The following is a 17,698-nucleotide window of genomic DNA, read 5'->3' as shown; positions in this document are numbered from 1 at the left end:
AGTGGTTAAGGCATTGGTCTAGTGATCTGAAGGTCGCTAGTTCAAGCCTCAGCTAAGGCAGCGTGTTGTGTCCTTGAGCAAGGCACTTAACCACACATTGCTCTGCAACGACACCGGTGCCAAGCTGTATCGGCCCTTGCCCTTCCCTTGGACAACGTCGGTGGCGTGGAGAGGGGAGACTTGCAGCACAGGCAACTGCCCAGGCCTGCACCTTGGAAACTTTCCAAGGCACAAATCTATGGTCTCTCGAGACTAACGGATGCCTATGATATATTTTTTGAGTTTTCTTAGCGTGTCTTGTGTTCACTTTTTCTGAAATTGTTATAATCTGTAGTTGGCATTTACTCACCCTTTTGTTTCTTGAATTTTTAAGCTTTTTGTGTGTCTGCATTTACAGCCTGCCCTGTTTTCACATATTTCAAGAACTTAAAGTCATAAAACACCACAGCACAGACAGAGGCCTTTCAGCCCATCTAGTCCAGACTGAACTAATATTCTGCCTAGTCCCATCGACCTGCACTGGACTAAACCCCTCCATATCCTTCCCAAAAATGTATTTATCTAAACTGATTTTAATTTTGCAATCAAATCAACGCACACTTCCGCTAGCAGCTCATTCCACCTTTGCGCCACCCTCACAGTGAAGAAATTCCCCCACGTGTTCTCCTTGATCATTTCACCTTTCACCCTTAACCCATGACCTCTAGTTCTAGTGTAACCTGACCTCGATGGGAAAAGCCTGCTTACATTTCTATTTATACCCTTCATAATTTTGTATACCTCTATTAAATCTCTCATTAATCTTCTACACTCCAGGGAATAAAGTCCTAACCTATTCATCCTTTCCCTAACATAGGACCTCAAATCCTGGCAACATTTTGTAAATTTTCTCCGCACTGGAGGTTTTGCAGAACTGTCCAGGAAGTGGGAATGTCATGTTAACAGTATGCTCTGACATTTTTCTGCCACAGCATTGCTTCCAGTATAAGAATATCTCCCTGTGTAGTTTGCACACGGGACTTTCAGGTGACATCAGTAGATGTGTCTTGTTAGCTGGTACCACCTTTGGTCATTGTCATCACTCTGTGCCCTTTTGTATGATGTGGGTGGTCAAGGTCCATGACCATCACTGTTCTTGGCATAGTTTTCTACAGAAATGGTTTGCCATTGCTTTCTTCTAGGCAGTGTCTTTACAAGATGGGTGACCCCAGCCATTATCAATACCCTTCAGAGATTGTCTGCCTACTGTCAGTGGTCACATAACCGGGACTTGTGATATGTACCAGCTGCTCATACAACCATCCACTACCTGCTCCCATGGTTTCACCTGACCCTGATCACGGAGTGGGGGGTGCGGTAAACAGTTATTACACCTTGCCCAAGGGTGACCTGCAGGCTAGCAGAGGGAAGGAGAGCCTTACACCTCCTTTGATGGAGACACATCTCCACCTTGCCACTATGGGAGGGGTGGCATGGTAGTGTAGTGGACAGCACAACACTACGTACCAGCGACCTGGCCTCAATTCCCACCACGAGCTGTAAGGAGTTTATACGTTCTCCTCTGACCGTGTGGGTGCTTCGGTCTCCTCTCTCAGTCCAAGGATGTACTGGTTGGTAGATTAATTGGTCTTTGTAAATTGTCCTGTGATTAGGCTGGGATTAAATCGGGGGATTGCTGGGCGGCTCATCTCGAAGTGCCACAAGGGTCTATTTTGCACTGTATCTTAATAAATATACCCCTCATAATTTTGTCTACTCTATCAGACCTCCCCTCATTCTCCTACGCTCCAGAGAATAAAGTCCTAACCTATTCAACCTTCCCTGATAACTCAGGTCTTCAGGTCACAGCAAGATCCTTGCAAATTTTCTCTACTCTTCAATTGTGTTGATATCTTTCCTGTAGATAGTTGACTAGAACTGCACCCGATACTCCAAATTAGCTCATTTGTCACAATTTACATTGAATAAACATAGCTATTCTTCTGTGAGTTTACTATCTGGTTGTAAATGGAAGCTTAATAACCTGATATTTGTTTCCAGTAATTGACTTTAATGTGTTCTATTTACTTTTTGGCCTTTGTTAATTCACTTGTATCGTTACTGTTTACAGTGTTATTCCCCACGAGCAACGGATATTTACAATACTTCAGTGGCTGAATTTACCAGACAACCAAAGGTACATGTTCAATCAGTAGATAGCACTATAACATTAACAATGTTTAACAGTTTGAAAAAGTTGGTAAAGAAAATACGACAATATAATCTCTGTAGTGTGTTTAAGGCTGTTTTATCTGTATACCAAAATATGAAAACAAAACTAGTAAGAGATGATCTTACTAATCATCTAACATCAGTTAGATCTAGTAAACGTCAATAACCAGAGCAGATCAAAGAACTAACAATTTTGGAGCATTCATTCAATAGTGACCATAATAAAGTTAGGTTTCAGATGGTGCTAGCAAATGTCGTAAGAATAATCTTGACTAATTTAAATGAATAGAGAAAAGCTAATTTGGAAATGCTGAGAATAGAACTTGTGAAGACAAAATGGAAACAGTATTAGCTGCCGCACCAAAGTCAACTTTTTAAAATGCTGCTCAAAATCTTACGTTCTGTGAAATGTAAACGTGGTTACTTTTTGTAAATGTGGTTGAGTATTTGGGAAGTATTGATGGTGGGAGGGAGGAGTGTAATAAGTACCTACAGCATAGGAGTCCACGACGAGAGAGAATATGATTGGTAGCGTAGCGGTTAGCATAATGCTGTACAGCACCAGTGATTGGAAGATCGAGGTTCAATTCCCACTGAGGTCTGTAAGGAGTCTGTGAATTTCCCTGAGACCGCGTGGATATCTTCCAGGTCCTCCTACATTCCAAAGAAGGCACGATTAGGTTTGTAAGTTGTGGGCGTGTTACGTTCATGCTGGAAGCATGGACGCACTTGCGGGCTGTCCCATTATACATTTATTTATCGAGGTACGGTGTGGAACAGGCCTTCCAGCTCCTCGTGCTGCTCCACCCAGCAATCCCTGATTTAATCCCAGCCTAGTCACAGGACAATTTAACCTACCAACTGGTACATCTCTGGACTGTGGGAGGAAACTGGAGCACCCAGAGGAAACCCACTACGATACCATGTTGGACTGTGTTGGTCATTACAGAAAAAAACCTAAGGATTTCACTGTATGTTTTGTTATACATGTGACAGGCTAATCTTAAAATGTTCTTCTCAAAGAAGAACAATTAGGAAGCCAGCGAGGAAATCTGAAATTAATCATTAAGGAGCATCAAACAAAATGGTATTTGAGCAATAAAGAAAGGTTTAGAAAGGAGTTCAGTCTTTAGGCAAAAGAGAATACTACAGATAATGACTGAAACATTATGTTGTTATTATTTGGCTAATTAATGGGAAGATAAGAATTAGAAGTAAAAGTCAGCCCTTTGAGCATGAGATTGGATGATGAAAAGAGGAATAAGATAAATGCATTTAATGTAGAAAGGACGGAGAGGTTCAGTGGTTTTATTTAATATCAGAGGATGAATGCAGTATACAATTTGAGACTCTTACTCTCCTGCAGACACCCTCGAAACAGACTTAAAACTTCAAAGAATGAATGACAGTAAAAATGCAAGAACCCCAGAGTCCGCTGCCTCCCTCCCATTCAGCTGCGTCAACCCTCCCTCTCCTCCTCCCCCACTAGTTCTAGCATGAAGCACCAGCATTTCCACCACCCACCATGCAAGCACCAGCAGAGAGAAAAGAGGCATTGGGTAATCTAAACACGAGGAAATCTGCAGATGCTGGAAATTCAAGCAACACACACAAAATGCTGGTGGAATGCAGCAGGCCAGGCAGCATCTATAGGAAGAGGTACAGATGAAGTTTCGGGCCGAGACCCACTATCTTTCAATTAGTCCTGATGAAGGGTCTCGGCCCGAAACGTCGACTGTACTTCTTCCGATAGATGCTGCCTGGCCTGCTGCGTTCCACCAGCATTGAATAATCTAATCAGATTCAGAGGATTGATACCCTGGTCTGGATGTATTGAACCCATATAAGAATCTAGAGAAGAGATAAGAGTTACTACTGCATATTTATTAGTTATTTGTTAGAAAGAGGCATAGTGCCAGCCGAATGATGAGTAACTTGATACTCAAATTTAAGAAATAATGGAATAACTTCTAAAGTAGAGCATAAAGCTTCTCAGAGAAAATAACAACATGAATAGCAAGGCCCCTGAAACAGGTGCTCTTGTATAACATAGCTTATTGAATTTTTTTTGAAGTGATCACAGAGGAAGCAGATAATAATAATGTAGTGCTTGAACCTTGTTCAGATTTTACAACACCCTCCAATAAAGAACCCCATGATAACCAGATCTTTAGGGTGATGGATGAAGAGGGAGGAAATCCAGTGTATGTTGGATTTTGATCAGTTGCCCCCAACGAATTGTTGAGGCTGATGGGATGGGAGTGATACGCTGAATGGCTACTTTATTGTATACACCTGCTCGTTAAATGCAAATATATGTCAGCCAATCAGGTGGCAGCAACTCAGTGCAGAAATGCATGCAGACATGGTCAAGAGGTTCAGTTGGTCAGACCAAGCATCAGAATGGGAATGAAATGTGATCTAAATGACTTTGACCGTGGAATGATTTTTGGTGCCAGATGGGGTGGTTTGAGTATCTGGGAAACTGCTGATCTCCTGGGATCTTCATGCACAACAGTCTCTAGGGTTTACAGAGAATGGTGTGAAAAGCAAAAAAACACCCAATGAGCGGCAGTTCTGTGGCAAAAATGCCTTGTTAATGAGAGAGGTCAAAGGAGAATGGCCAGACTGGTTCAAATTGCCAGGTATGCAACAGTAACTTAAATAACCAGACGTTACAACAATGGTGTGCAGAAGACCATGCAAAGGGTTTGCTTTATTGGAAACAGGAGATAATAAGTAAAGTGGCCACCCAGTGTCTATTAGCATTGACCCAGGTTTTTTTAACAGAAAATCAATAAGCAGAAATTGTGTTCCTTTTCTGGAATACTTTTATCTCCCAGTTTTGTACCATGATATGGAGAACAAATTGTTGCCCATACAGCAGCCTCCCCCTCTCTATGCAGATGGTAATCCAAATGAATCTCAGAGACCGATACAGTTTGGCACCAGAGATGTCGCAGGAGTTGCCAGTCAGTGCTGAACTCAACGTAGGACTCCAGTGCCGGATTTTCCTCGGGGTTTACTCCCGAAGCTGGTCCTGAGTGGGGATAGCTGCAAAGCAGCAGAGGTTTGAGATCAGAGTTTTCCTTCTCCTAGATGAGCTGCCAACCATGGCTGATGAACCCCAGCTGCCTGAGGCAACTGGTTTTAAGGCACCACTACCCCAGCTTTGCCCGTTCTCCTGTCACTAGGCTTAGTAACTAAGCCACACGTGAAGACCAGGAACTGGACTTGGTTGTAAGAGATTATTTGAGACACCTGCCATTGGGAACATTTAATAGGTAGTGGGCGCTTATCTCCACTAGCTATAACAGTCTAAAGGAAATTTGAAGAACAAAGAGCTTAGTGTTACAATGAAAGCTCATCTGATGAAGAGGATGACAGACAGAGATACTTCATTGATCCCGAGGGAAATTGGGTTTCGTTACAGCCGCACCAACCAAGAATAGTGAAGAAATATAGCTATATAAAACCATAAATAATTAAATAATAATAAGTTAATCATGCCAAGTGGAAATAAGTCCAGGACCAGCCTATTGGCTCAGGGTGTCTGACACTCCGAGGGAGGAGTTGTAAAGTTTGATTGCCACAGGTAGGAATGACTTCCTATGACGCTCAGTGTTACATCTCGGTGGAATGAGTGAGGAATTCCTGTTCTAAAATGCCATTGACCTTCTGATGTCACTGTCCTAGATCACTGTTAAGGCAGAATCATTATCCATTCAAGGTTGCGATAGATTGTCGGCCTTCCTGATAGGGAAGCAGAGCTGGGCCAAGACCTTACTAAACAGTGGACCAGTTCAAGAGCTCATTTAACCTTGAATTTTAGATTGCTCTTGAATCCAGGGCCTCGATGGATCTAACCTGTTCAAAACTTAGCTTGCAGTAGGCGTCAGTAGATTTGGTGGTCCCAGTTAACAGGATGGGCACCTATTCCAGGAATTCATTGAATTTAGATTTAGATGCATATCATATTTTTACTGAGTTAAGTATTGTATGTAATTAGTTTTGCTACAACAAGTGTATGGGACATTGGAAAAAAATGTTGAATTTCCCCATGGGGATGAATAAAGTATCTATCTATCTATCTATCTATCTCATATACAGTTGCCTTGCTTGCAATGTGTGGGACTATTGCTGATCGCATGAGCTGTATGTTGGGGAGCGAAGTTCAGAGAAATTTCTTTTGGTTCTTTTCAAATAAACTCTTCTCAAGCTTCCAGCTGGATGCAGGTATCAATTATAACCAACATTTCAACAACAAGCGTAATGAAAATGTCAGTTAAAATTGATACCTTTACCCAGCTGGAAGTCCCAGAAGAGTTTATTCGTCATATACGCCAGGAAAGCACTTGATCCTTTTCCAAGTGTTTTCCAATCATAAACACAAGAGATTCTGCAGATAACTAGTTCAGGACAATACGAAAGATTGAATAGGCTAGACTTTATTCCTTGGAATGTATAAGAACAAGGGGAGATTTGCTGGAGGTATACAAAATTATGAGGTGTATAGACAGGGTAAGTGCAAGCTGGCTTTCTCCACTGAAGTTAGGTGGGACTACAGCCAGAGGTCATGGGTTAAGGGTGAAAGGTGAAAAGTTTAAGGGCAACATGAGGGGAAACTTCTTCACTCAGAGGATTGTGAGAATGTAGAACGATCTGCCAGTGCAAGTGGTCCATGCAAATTGGATTTCAATGTTTAAGAGAAGTTTGGACAGGTACATGGATGGTATGGGTATTGTCCCAGTACAAGTCAATGGGAATAGTCAATTTAAATGGTTCGGCATGGACCTAATGGGCCAAAGGGCCTGTTTTTGTGCTGTACTTCTCTAGAACTTTGTTAGAAATCCAAAGCGATGCCACAGAATGCTGGAGGAACTCAGCAGGTCAGGTAACGTCGATGGAAATGAATGAACAATCGATGTTTCGAGCTGAGACTCTTCTTCCGGACTGGAAAGGAAGGGGCAAGATGCCAGAATGAAAAGGTGGGGGAGGGGAGTAAGGATAACTGGAAGGTGAGAGGTGAAGCCAGGTGGGTGAGAAGGGTAAAGGACTGGAGAAGAGGGAGTCTGATGAGAGAGGAAAATGGACCATGGGAGAAAGGGAAGAAGGAGGGGCACCAGGGGAGGTGATGGGCAGGTGAGAAGAGATAAGAGGTCAGTGTGGGGAATAGATAGATAGATAGATAGATAGATACTTTATTCATCCCCATGGGGAAATTCAACTTTTTTCCAATGTCCCATACACTTGTTGTAGCAAAACTAATTACATACAATACTTAACTCAGTAAAAAATATAATATGCATCTACATCACTATCTCAAAAAGCATTAATAATAGCTTTTAAAAAGTTCTTAAGTCCTGGCGGTAGAATTGTAAAGCCTAATGGCATTGGGGAGTATTGACCTCTTCATCCTGTCTGAGGAGCATTGTATCGATAGTAACCTGTCGCTGAAACTGCTTCTCTGTCTCTGGATGGTGCTATGTAGAGGATGTTCAGAGTTATCCATAATTGACCGTAGCCTACTCAGCGCCCTTCGCTCAGCTACCAATGTTAAACTCTCCAGTACTTTGCCCACGACAGAGCCCGCCTTCCTTACCAACTTATTAAGACGTGAGGCGTCCCTCTTCTTAAGGGGGAAGTGGGGGAGGGGGTGAAATTACCAGAATAATTTCAGCTTTTTTATCCATGTTGTAATGAGGTGAGCAGCTGACTGATTTTGGTGATATACAAACTGAGTTGTGATCAGTCGTTTCATAGATCTGTTCATTATTCTTTCCATCACTTCATTAATGATCGCGAGCAGACAATGAGGTGATAATTGGCTGGCACACACAAAATACTGGAGGAGCTCAGCAAATCAGACAGCATCTATGGAGAGTTATAAACAGCTGATGTTTAAATTGACTGTTTACTCCCCTCCATAGGTGCTGCCTGACCTGCTGAGTTCCTTCACCATTTTGTGTGTGTTGCTCTGGATTTCCAGCAGCTGCAGAATCTCTTGTGTTGATAATTGGCCGGCGTTGGCTTTGTGCTTCCTGTGAACAGGACATACCTGGGCAGTTTTCCACCTGGCTGGGTAGATGCCAGTGTTGTAGGTCACAACAACTTCCGGATCACAAGTCTTCAGTGCTATTGTCGGGGCCCAGAGCTTGACTCTGGGATTTCATGATGTCACATGGAGTTAATTCAATTGGCTTGGAAACTGGCACCAGTCAAGCTGAGGACCACGGAGAGGGTACTGGGAGGACAGAGATGAGTACTCTTGGCTAAACCTTCAGCACTTTTTCCAGATGTGCTCATCTCTCCCATCACTGTGAATAGGGATATCTGTGGAGCCTCCGGGGAGGTGCTTAATTGTCATTAACATTCTCTGCTAGATGTGGCAGGGTTGCAGGGCTCAGAACTGGTCTGTTGTTTCTGGAATTACTTTGTGCTGCCGGGTGCTTACCATGCCTCTTAAATAGCCAGTCTTGAATTGGTTTATTATTGTCATATGCACCGTGATCCGGTGAAAGGCTTGTCTTGCATACTGTTCATGCAGATCAGATCATTACACAGTGCATTGAGGTAGAACAAGGTAAAACAGTAACAGGATGCTGAATAAAGTGTAAAGGCTGCCGAGAACGTGCAGTGCCGATAGTTGATAAAGTGCCGGATCATATCGAGATAGATTGTGAGGTCAGGAGTGCATCTTGTCATATCTCCTGTCCAGTGAGTGAAGGGGGAAGAGGGAATGCCCGAGGCAGGTGGGAGTGTGAATGAGCTGGGTGCTTTACTGAGGCAGCAATCTGGTTTATCATCACTCACAGAGGTCATTAGATTTGTTGTTTGTTTTGCGGCAGCAGTATAGTGCAATACATAAGATTATTACAGTACTGTGTAAAATCTGAGGCACCCTAGCTATATATATGTGTCTCAGACTTTTGCCCAGTACTGTAGGTCAGCACCATATTGTGGGCTGAAAGGCCTGTGATGTGCTGTTCTTCTCGGTTTCCTTTTCTCCTCAAACTTATCTCATTGTAAACATTCACAGATACGGCTTGTTTTATACTGGCTTCAATAAAACCCTGTAAAAGGAGAGTCTTCTGCTCATGTGCAGAGTCTCAAGAGGTTGGCCATTTAAGACCAAGACGAGGTTTTACAGTGTTTGGACTCTTTGAAATTTTCTACCAGAAATATTCAGGATTACTGAATAATTAGGTTTATTGCACCCTGAATAATTGGTCCTAGTGGTATTGGGAAATCTAAAGGAGGTTAAAGTTGCTGGGAATGTGGGAATGTGGACGGCATGGTAGGGTGCTGGTTAGTACAACACTTTATTGGGGTTCGATTCCTACTGCTGTCTGTGAGGAGTTGGTGCATTTTCCCTGTGGCCATGTGGGTTTCCTCAACATCCTCCGGTTTCCTCCCGTATTCCAAAGACATATAGGTTAGGGTTTGTGAGTTATGGGCATGCTATGTTGGCACCAGAAGTGTGGTGATGCTGGTGGTCTGCCAGGCACAATGCTGAGTTGATTTTGATGCCAACCGACACACTTTGCCATTTTCTTCAATGTGCATGTGACAAAGCCCAGCTCTCTTAAAGTAAAATTGGCCGTGCCCTTCTTTCATTGAGGTCAGGGGCAGTTACATGCAGATTTTAGATGGTCAGAGAATTCAACCATTTTCTGTATAGAATTGAGTTACATTGCATAAAATTCTCTCTTTCAGCAAAAATTTGCATTGAATTTCATTCATCAAGACGATGTCAAAGTTGTTTAGTTTTTGAACTTTAAATGTTACCTGCAGTGCTAAGCTCCTTTCACCATTGCATTCCATAAGATATAGCAGCAGAATTAGGCCATTTGGCCCATTGAGTTTGCTCTGCCATTTCATCGTGGTTGATCCAATTTTCCTCTCAGCCCCAGTCTCCTGCTTTCTCCCCGTATCCCTTCATGCCCTGTCCAATCAGGAATCTATCAACCTCTGCCTTAAGTACACATAAAGACTTTCCCATTGTAGTTACTGTGTTCATGGGCTACTAATCCCTCCCTGCCCATTCTCTGCAACACACACAAAATGCTGGAGGGACTCAGCATTTTGTGTGTCTGAGTGGTGCTTGGATTTCCAGCAACTGCAGATCTTCTCCTGCCCATTCTATGGCCTGCTGCCTTCCTGCCCGCTGTTTTCATGTCCCGGTGTGCGATTGTTGCAAGAGGACGGGATATAGGGTGATGTGCAGAGAAGGGAAGCATTGCAGGGACAAACTGGAAAGAGCTTAGGGTTAAAACAGAGATGGGAAATGAGGCCTTCCTGTCCAAGAGAGTGATCAAGCAATGTCAGTAGAAAATCAGAGCAATTGATATACAAGATATTCCTGCAGTGGTGTTCCTCTCCATTGAGGAAGAGACCAATGCAAACACAGATGGGGCATAGGACAAGGGAGCAGGATTGGACCATTCGGCCCCTTTGTATCTGCTCCACCATCCCATCACGGCTGATTTATTATCCCTGGAAACCCAGAGTAACATGGTGAGGAATAAACAGCCGACGTTTAGAGCCGAGACCCTTCATCAGTGCTGGCAAGGATAGGTGAAGAAGCCAGAATAAGGGCCAGAAATCAGCCTACCTCACACTTGCTTTCCAGTCAAGGCCTCTCAGCCTGAAATGTCGACTGTTTATTTCTCTCTGTAGATGCTGCCTGACCTGCTGAGGAAAACACTGATTTTATTTTTATGTAAGCGTTGTTACACACTGGTAAATGGGGAGTCTGAAATGGGCCTTGTAGGAAAAGCACCACAAGAAAAAGTCTGCTTTACCAGTTTCCTGAGGTGGTGGGTAGGTGCAATGTAACACTGAATGGAAAGAAAATGCGAGGGTGGGTGTGAGGACAAGAGGAAAATACTTGGGGTGTGGAGAAAGGGAGTCGAGAGGAAATCTTTGTTTCATGTGGAAAGGGAGTAAAGAGAGTCTTGTGCAATTGTGGCAAAATAGGAGCCTAAACGTTTAAAAGGAAGACAGCTGTTGTAGACGACAAGCTCTACAAAGCAACTGTGTAGTGATGTTCATTCCTGAAGTACTGATCTGTTGGATTCAACAGGGATTATATCTTTTGGGATGCATATGATCTGGTTTTCAAAATCAAGTGAGAGGGCAGTGAATCAAGCTTGATTGTATCCCTACAACGTCCTCTTTTACGTACAGTCTTTCAGGACACGGACAGTACAACGAGGATTTTAAAAAAAAATCAGTCTTTTGAAGTAATCTCTGAAGGTTATTTTTATTTAAGCTTTTTAAAAAAAAAAATCCTGGAAATCCATAAACCAACAAAATTGTCAGGGCAAAGTTCTGATTTTGAAGTCCAATGTGGATAAGACTAAGACATAGGAGCAAAACTAGACCATTCACCCCATCCACCATGGTTAATTTATTACCCCTCTCTACCCACCCAGTTTTCCTGCCTTTGTCGTGGTTTCTTGAAATGACCAGGAGACGCAGACGGTTCCTCAAGAAGTTAAGCCTTTATTTGCAAACAAAAGCTGAAGCAATCAATGAGCTTGTCACTGACTGGCCGCCGTTTTTATAGTCATTTCTTATCTCAGTTACATTTCGGCCATATCAGCACACCCAATCATTCTTCAACAGTTTATCACCAAGATATCACCTCCCAACCTGCCACCATTACTTTTCCCAGTCAATCTAGTTCCATCTCTGTCTATAATTCAGGCCATATGATCTCTCCTCCCTGACCACCGTTATCTCTTAATCAGCTATTAACATTTCTTTGCCTATTCCCCCCTTTGCCTGTTCTATCCACCGTTATCTTTTCACTAGCTATTAACCCATTCCATAGTATATAGGTTACATTTCAGCTAATTTATAGTACATAGAATATAGTTCAATTAATACACTTCGGTTAATTATAGATGATGTATCTAGTAAACTAGTTCATAGTAAATGCTGCGTATGTAAGAGTACGTGTGAATAGTATATAGGTTACATAGCTCAATTAATTCACGGCTGCTACTGCCATTTCAGGTATATAATTCTCAATATAATCCCCTCTTTGAGACCCACAGGGTCTCACACAGAAAGAGAAGACCTAGTATCCGTGCACAAAAGCCAAAATAGAGTTCGGTATTTAATCCCAAACTCGGGTCAATTACAATTTCCGTACCCGGAACTCAGTGATCTCTCTCTGTTACCCTAGGCTGCTGAGCCAAAAACCTGTCCCTCCGTAGCTGAGACAGGAAAAAAGACTCAGGCACCTTTACAGACTAGTGGCCACATCATTGGCACTCTCCGATTAAGTTGAAGCGTTGCGCAGACTGTGGCAATACATCATTGGTTTTTCTCCTTGTGTGGGGTCAGATTCAACAATTTCCTGGAGCATCGGGAATCGTTATGCTGCCGCACGCACTACCAAAGTCTTGAGACATGGAAGAAAACAGCACAGAATAATTGCACAGCTCATCAGCACAATACCTGCAGTTATCGCTATTCTGGTCAGCCACATTCCTGATCCCCTTAATCTGCTTTCTAACCAGTCAACCCACTGATGTCCAAATCCTGCATTCCGTTTGACCTCCTTCCGCAAATTCTTTAGTTTATTCATTGCTCTGGTGAAAGACCCTTCCGGGCTGGTATTGTTTGGAATAAAAGTGCAGCATTGTTCTCTAAACATTACACACACACCCCCATTTTCTGCCAAAAGCCAATCCAGTACCTGTCTGTTTTGTCACGCCATCCTGCTAGTTGCATCCAGCTGTTGCCCTAAGGCCTCCAGCGCATCATCGGTGTAGTTGATGAACCTCTGTTGATTGTAGTATATATAATTTATCCATTCAACATTTTTGCTCACCCCTATCACGGGTATGAGTGCTTCCTAGCCCGCAGCAATCTCATTCTGTGCCTTGAATTCGTTAGGTATACCTCTCGGCTGTCCTATACTATCAATTCGAATTGTCGGGTCAGGTTCATATTTTCTCTTCCGTCGTAGCAGTGTCCGCTGCTCAGGCATGTCAACGTTGGACTGTACTTCAGGGGACATTATGACTTCCTGAAGCAGCATGACATGCGTACATGTTCCTGCCCAATTGAAGGGGAGCGTAGATCTCAGACCTCCTTTCTGTCCACACAGCCACCAGGTGTCTGCTAATGGGATGGTCTGAGTGTCCAATGCACCCTCAGGAGGAGGGGTACCCGTTATGTGTCTTTTACCTGGGGTTACATCCCACGTCTGAGTGCAGTTGTCTTGAAAATGGCCAACGGGGTGAGTGCTCACCCGCATGAAGCATTCATAACTCAGATGGTCCTGCATTATAAGTTGTTCCTTCGTAGGTGTTTGGCTCCTTTTATTTATAGCCCAGGGTCTGTTATAATTACAGTGATATGCCAGCTTGTTTTGGTCAAACTGCGAGGACGCATGATATAACATACAGCAATATGGGCACATTGGTGCATTGTTCAGACAGTTTTGATAACAGGGATCCATGTTAACACAAATCCTCCTGTGACAAGCCCTGACTGGACCTGGACATTGTAGCTCGCATCACTCCCGGTGCTCCCTTCGCCACCGCACACAAGTGGAAGAATTATAAGACATGGGGACTACATGCTGTGCAGGGTTTGCCCTTGAGCACAGGTAGCAATTCTGTCTTCCCATCGTGCTTGCTGTATACATTGCCCATTGGTACCATGTGTTCTCCTGTCGTGGCAAAATGTGTGTGTGTTACTTACTGCGTGCTCCCGAGTTTTCCTGGGTTTCATCATTTCCATGCCATATCTGCCACGTTGATGGTTTCCAAATCTGCGCTAAAGTAGGCAGGTGTGTCATCCCACGGGGCGGAACTGGTTGCACCCAAACCGTCCCCACTATCTGAAGAAGTATTACTATCCACAACCTCATTCTCCGAGTCATCAGAACTACCAAAGATTTCCCTTACTACCTGGTCAAACTCCTGTGCTGCAGTGTTGGCTTCCTGTTCCTCCTGGCTGGCCTCTGCAATCTGCTCCTCCTCACCACTTACCTCGGGTTCCGCCTCTGACTGTACCTGTGGAACTGCCCTAGTGGAGTGTTTGAGATGATACCAAGTGGGGTGTCCTTCCACTTGAACTGCAGTGGGTGACGCCTTGATTACCGTAAAAGGTCCTTCCCTTCTCGGTTCGTTCCACTTCCTGCGAAACGCTTGCACGTAGATCTGGTTTCCTGGCTGGATTGGTCCTTCCCCTCGGACGGTCTCTGGCTCTTTCTGTTTTTCCTGTGTATAGATAGACTTAAGTATCATAGTTAGCTGCCGCATGTACTGTTTTAATTCTAATTCCAGTTGTTCTAAGCTGGGACCTTTATGTGGTCCTCTCCATCGGGGCACTGGCATGGGTCTCCCAGTTAGCATTTCATGTGGTGTCAAACGCATTACTCGATTAGTCTGCATGCGGTAACTCACTAATGCTAACAGCAGTGCATCAACCCAGTTAAGTCTAGTCTCTGCACAAATTTTGTTCAGTTTGGCTTTCAGGGTGCCATTAATTCTTTCCACCATGCCCTGTGACTGTGGGTGGTACACACGTCCAAATCTTTGTTTTATTCTCAGTGCTTGTAGTACTAACTTGACCACTTTTTGGATGAAAGCCGAACCATTGTCTGAGCTAACCTCTGTAGGTATCCCAAATCTTGGGATCACTTCATTTGTCAGAAATTTCACCACCGTTACTGTCCCTTGATCTTTTGAGGGCACTGCCTCTACCCACCTGCTAAATCTGTCAATTACTACCAGCATGTATCTTTTCCCTCTTACCGTCTTTATCATATCTACGTAATCGATCACCAGGTGTTTAAACGGTCCTTCCGGTACGGGTATGTGACCTATTGGGGTTGTAATTCCTTTCCGAGCATTATTTTGTGTACACACCTCACCTTGTGACAAAATATGGTCTACTGAAGCTTGTAAGTAAGGTGACCAAAAACCATCCTTCTTTATTTTCCTTATCACTTCCCCCCTTGCACAGTGATTCACTCCGTGTGCTTCTGAAATCAGAATAGTCAGCAAAGGGGTGGGTGCTACCAGTAGGCCGTCTGCTGTGCTCCACAGGCCTTCTGGGTTCTGCTTGGCCCCCGTCGCCTCCACATTGTCTGTTCTGCCAACGTTGCCCTACCTTGCATTTCAACCAGGTCCTCTATCATGGGTTCCGGCTCTAGGCTTACCTGGGGTGCAATAACAGCCGATGTACACCCAGACGCTTTCCTGGCCGCTTCGTCTGCAGCTTGATTTCCTTTTGTTATCATACCATTCCCTTTCTTATGTGCCTGGCATTTCACTATAGCCAGTGCTTGGGGTTTCATAAGTGCTTTTATTAAGTCTGAAACTTGCTGACAATGCTGTATGGTGTCTCCATTACTCTTCTTAAAACCTCTCTGTTTCCACACTGCCCCAAACAGATGACATACCCCATGGGCATATGCTGAATCAGTGTAGATGTCTACCTTCTCACCTTCCATCATTTCACACGCTGCCGTCAAGTCCTTGAGTTCTGCTAGTTGGGCGGAGCACGGTTGGGGACAAGCTTCCACTCTGATGGTCTTGAAGCTTGACTGAACCTGCTGTACTACTGAGAATCCCGCATGATTCCCATCATAATCCCTATAGCAAGAACCATCTACAAACAAAACCTTTTTATCCGTATCCTCTAGTGGCTCTGACCGTAAATCTGCTCTCAGCTTGGCAAATGTCATCGTTTTCCCTACACAATCATGGGGTTCTCCTTCGCAGCTCAAAGGGACATAATCAGCTACGTTACTGATGGTACATCTTTGCATGGTTACATCCGGAAATGTCAACAGCATCTGATACGCTGCTATCCTGGCTGGTGTTAGCACAAATTTCCCTCTATCCAGCAATTCTGCTACCTTGTGGTGTGTGTACAGAATCACAGGATAACCCATAGTTACAGACGATGCCTTCTCATACGCATAGTACAGCACTGCCAATCCCTGATAACAAGGTGGATACCCCTGGGCCACCTCGTCCAGCTTTGCACTGTAGTATGCTATCGGCTGCTTTGCTTTTCCAGTGCCCGTCTCTTGTGTTAGAACTGCTGCGGCATATCCTTCCCGTCGATTGGATACATACAGATGGAAAGTCTTTTCACAATCGGGCAAGGCCAATGCCGGGGCTGACTGCAATTCCTGTTTGATAGTGTTGAAGGCTGTCTCCGCCTCCTCATTCCACTGCAGGCTAGTTCTCAAATTGGTATGGCCTGCTTCCTTCAGTATCTTCCTCAGTGGTGCTACAATCTCAGCATATTCTCCAATCCAATCTGAGCTATATCCTGTCATTCCACCTGACTTGCAGGGCCGCTCCCTGCTTCCCAATTACCATAGCTTCTCCTTTTAGGTGTTGTTGGATATCTGTCCTCATATTCCATCTCTCCTCTACCTCCTTATTCTGAGTCTCGTCGAAAATTACTGTACAATGTAACTCAGATTTGGGCGGTACAGCCTGAGGTAATATGGCTTGCACGCCCTGTTTCCATTTTTCCCAGGTTTCCTGAATCTGATCTCCTATGTCCCCTATCGAAAAAACATTGGCTTTCTTAGCCTCCCGCACTACTAGCTGAGCATCTGTTCTTTCCATGCTCAGCCCGTTCCTAGTAAATTCTAATTTTAATTCCAGTTTCAATAAGGCATCTCTGCCTAACAAAATAATCGGAGTTCCTTTAGATACTAGCACCGGCAAAACAATTTCTTTATTTCCCATTTTCAACTGCACTGGAGCCATGCATTGTATCAACTGTGTTTTCCCCGAGAACCCTATCGTCTTAATAAACTTTCCTGACATGGGAAGGTGAAGGGCATACTGTGGCTGTACACAAGTGTACGTGGCTCCAGTATCTATCATCATTGGTGTCAGTTGCCCTTCTAACATAACCTGAACAATGGGTTCCTCTTCTGCCTCCCTTGTTATCATCAAGTAATGTCCCTTCCCACCTGAATTTTCGGGCACCCCTAGTATCTTGCATAGGGGTTCACGGGCCCACTTGGGCCCGTGGGGGCTGGACCTTGGCTAAACTGCGGTTCTCTTGTCATTGGCTCCTGCTGGTATGCAGCGGGCCATGGCTTAAAGGGCCATTCTCTTCTCACGTGTCCGGACTGTCCACATCCCCAACACAATCTCTCTACCTCTCTCTCTCCCTGCTTCCTCACTGGTCCTCTCTGCCCATAGCCTTTCTGCTCCCCTCCTTGGGGCTTCTAGTCCCATCTGGGCTGTTGTCTAAATTTATTCGTCCCTGATAGGGCATCTGCGGGAATGCCCCTCCAAAGACGTTTATTATTGGCATGGGGTTTGCTGGCCCTTGGCTGACAGGACGACCGGTCTCTCCATATAGTGGTCCTTCACTTGTTTCCCTGATGGTACTCAAAGCAGTCGTTGCTGGCGTCATCGTTTTGCTCTTCTCTTTTTCCATCTTTTTGAGCTCTTCAAGCTGCATTTGCATTAACTTTCTT

General features: G+C 44.2%; 1 protein-coding gene across 5 annotated transcripts in view; it reads left to right on the top strand.

Moving 5' to 3' along the window:
- Positions 1–17,698, top strand: part of enpp2 (ectonucleotide pyrophosphatase/phosphodiesterase 2) — a 174,160-nt gene that overhangs the window by 76,227 nt on the left and 80,235 nt on the right. For all 5 annotated transcript variants that reach the window (XM_073028615.1, XM_073028813.1, XM_073028533.1 and 2 more), the window contains one exon: positions 2,111–2,176. In XM_073028615.1, coding sequence (XP_072884716.1) covers positions 2,111–2,176 — 66 coding nt within the window. The remainder of the gene's footprint in view (positions 1–2,110; positions 2,177–17,698) is intronic.

Source organism: Hemitrygon akajei, chromosome 1, assembly GCF_048418815.1.
Source record: "Hemitrygon akajei chromosome 1, sHemAka1.3, whole genome shotgun sequence".
NCBI lineage: Eukaryota > Metazoa > Chordata > Chondrichthyes > Myliobatiformes > Dasyatidae > Hemitrygon > Hemitrygon akajei.
This window is presented reverse-complemented; position numbering and strand designations above follow the sequence as displayed.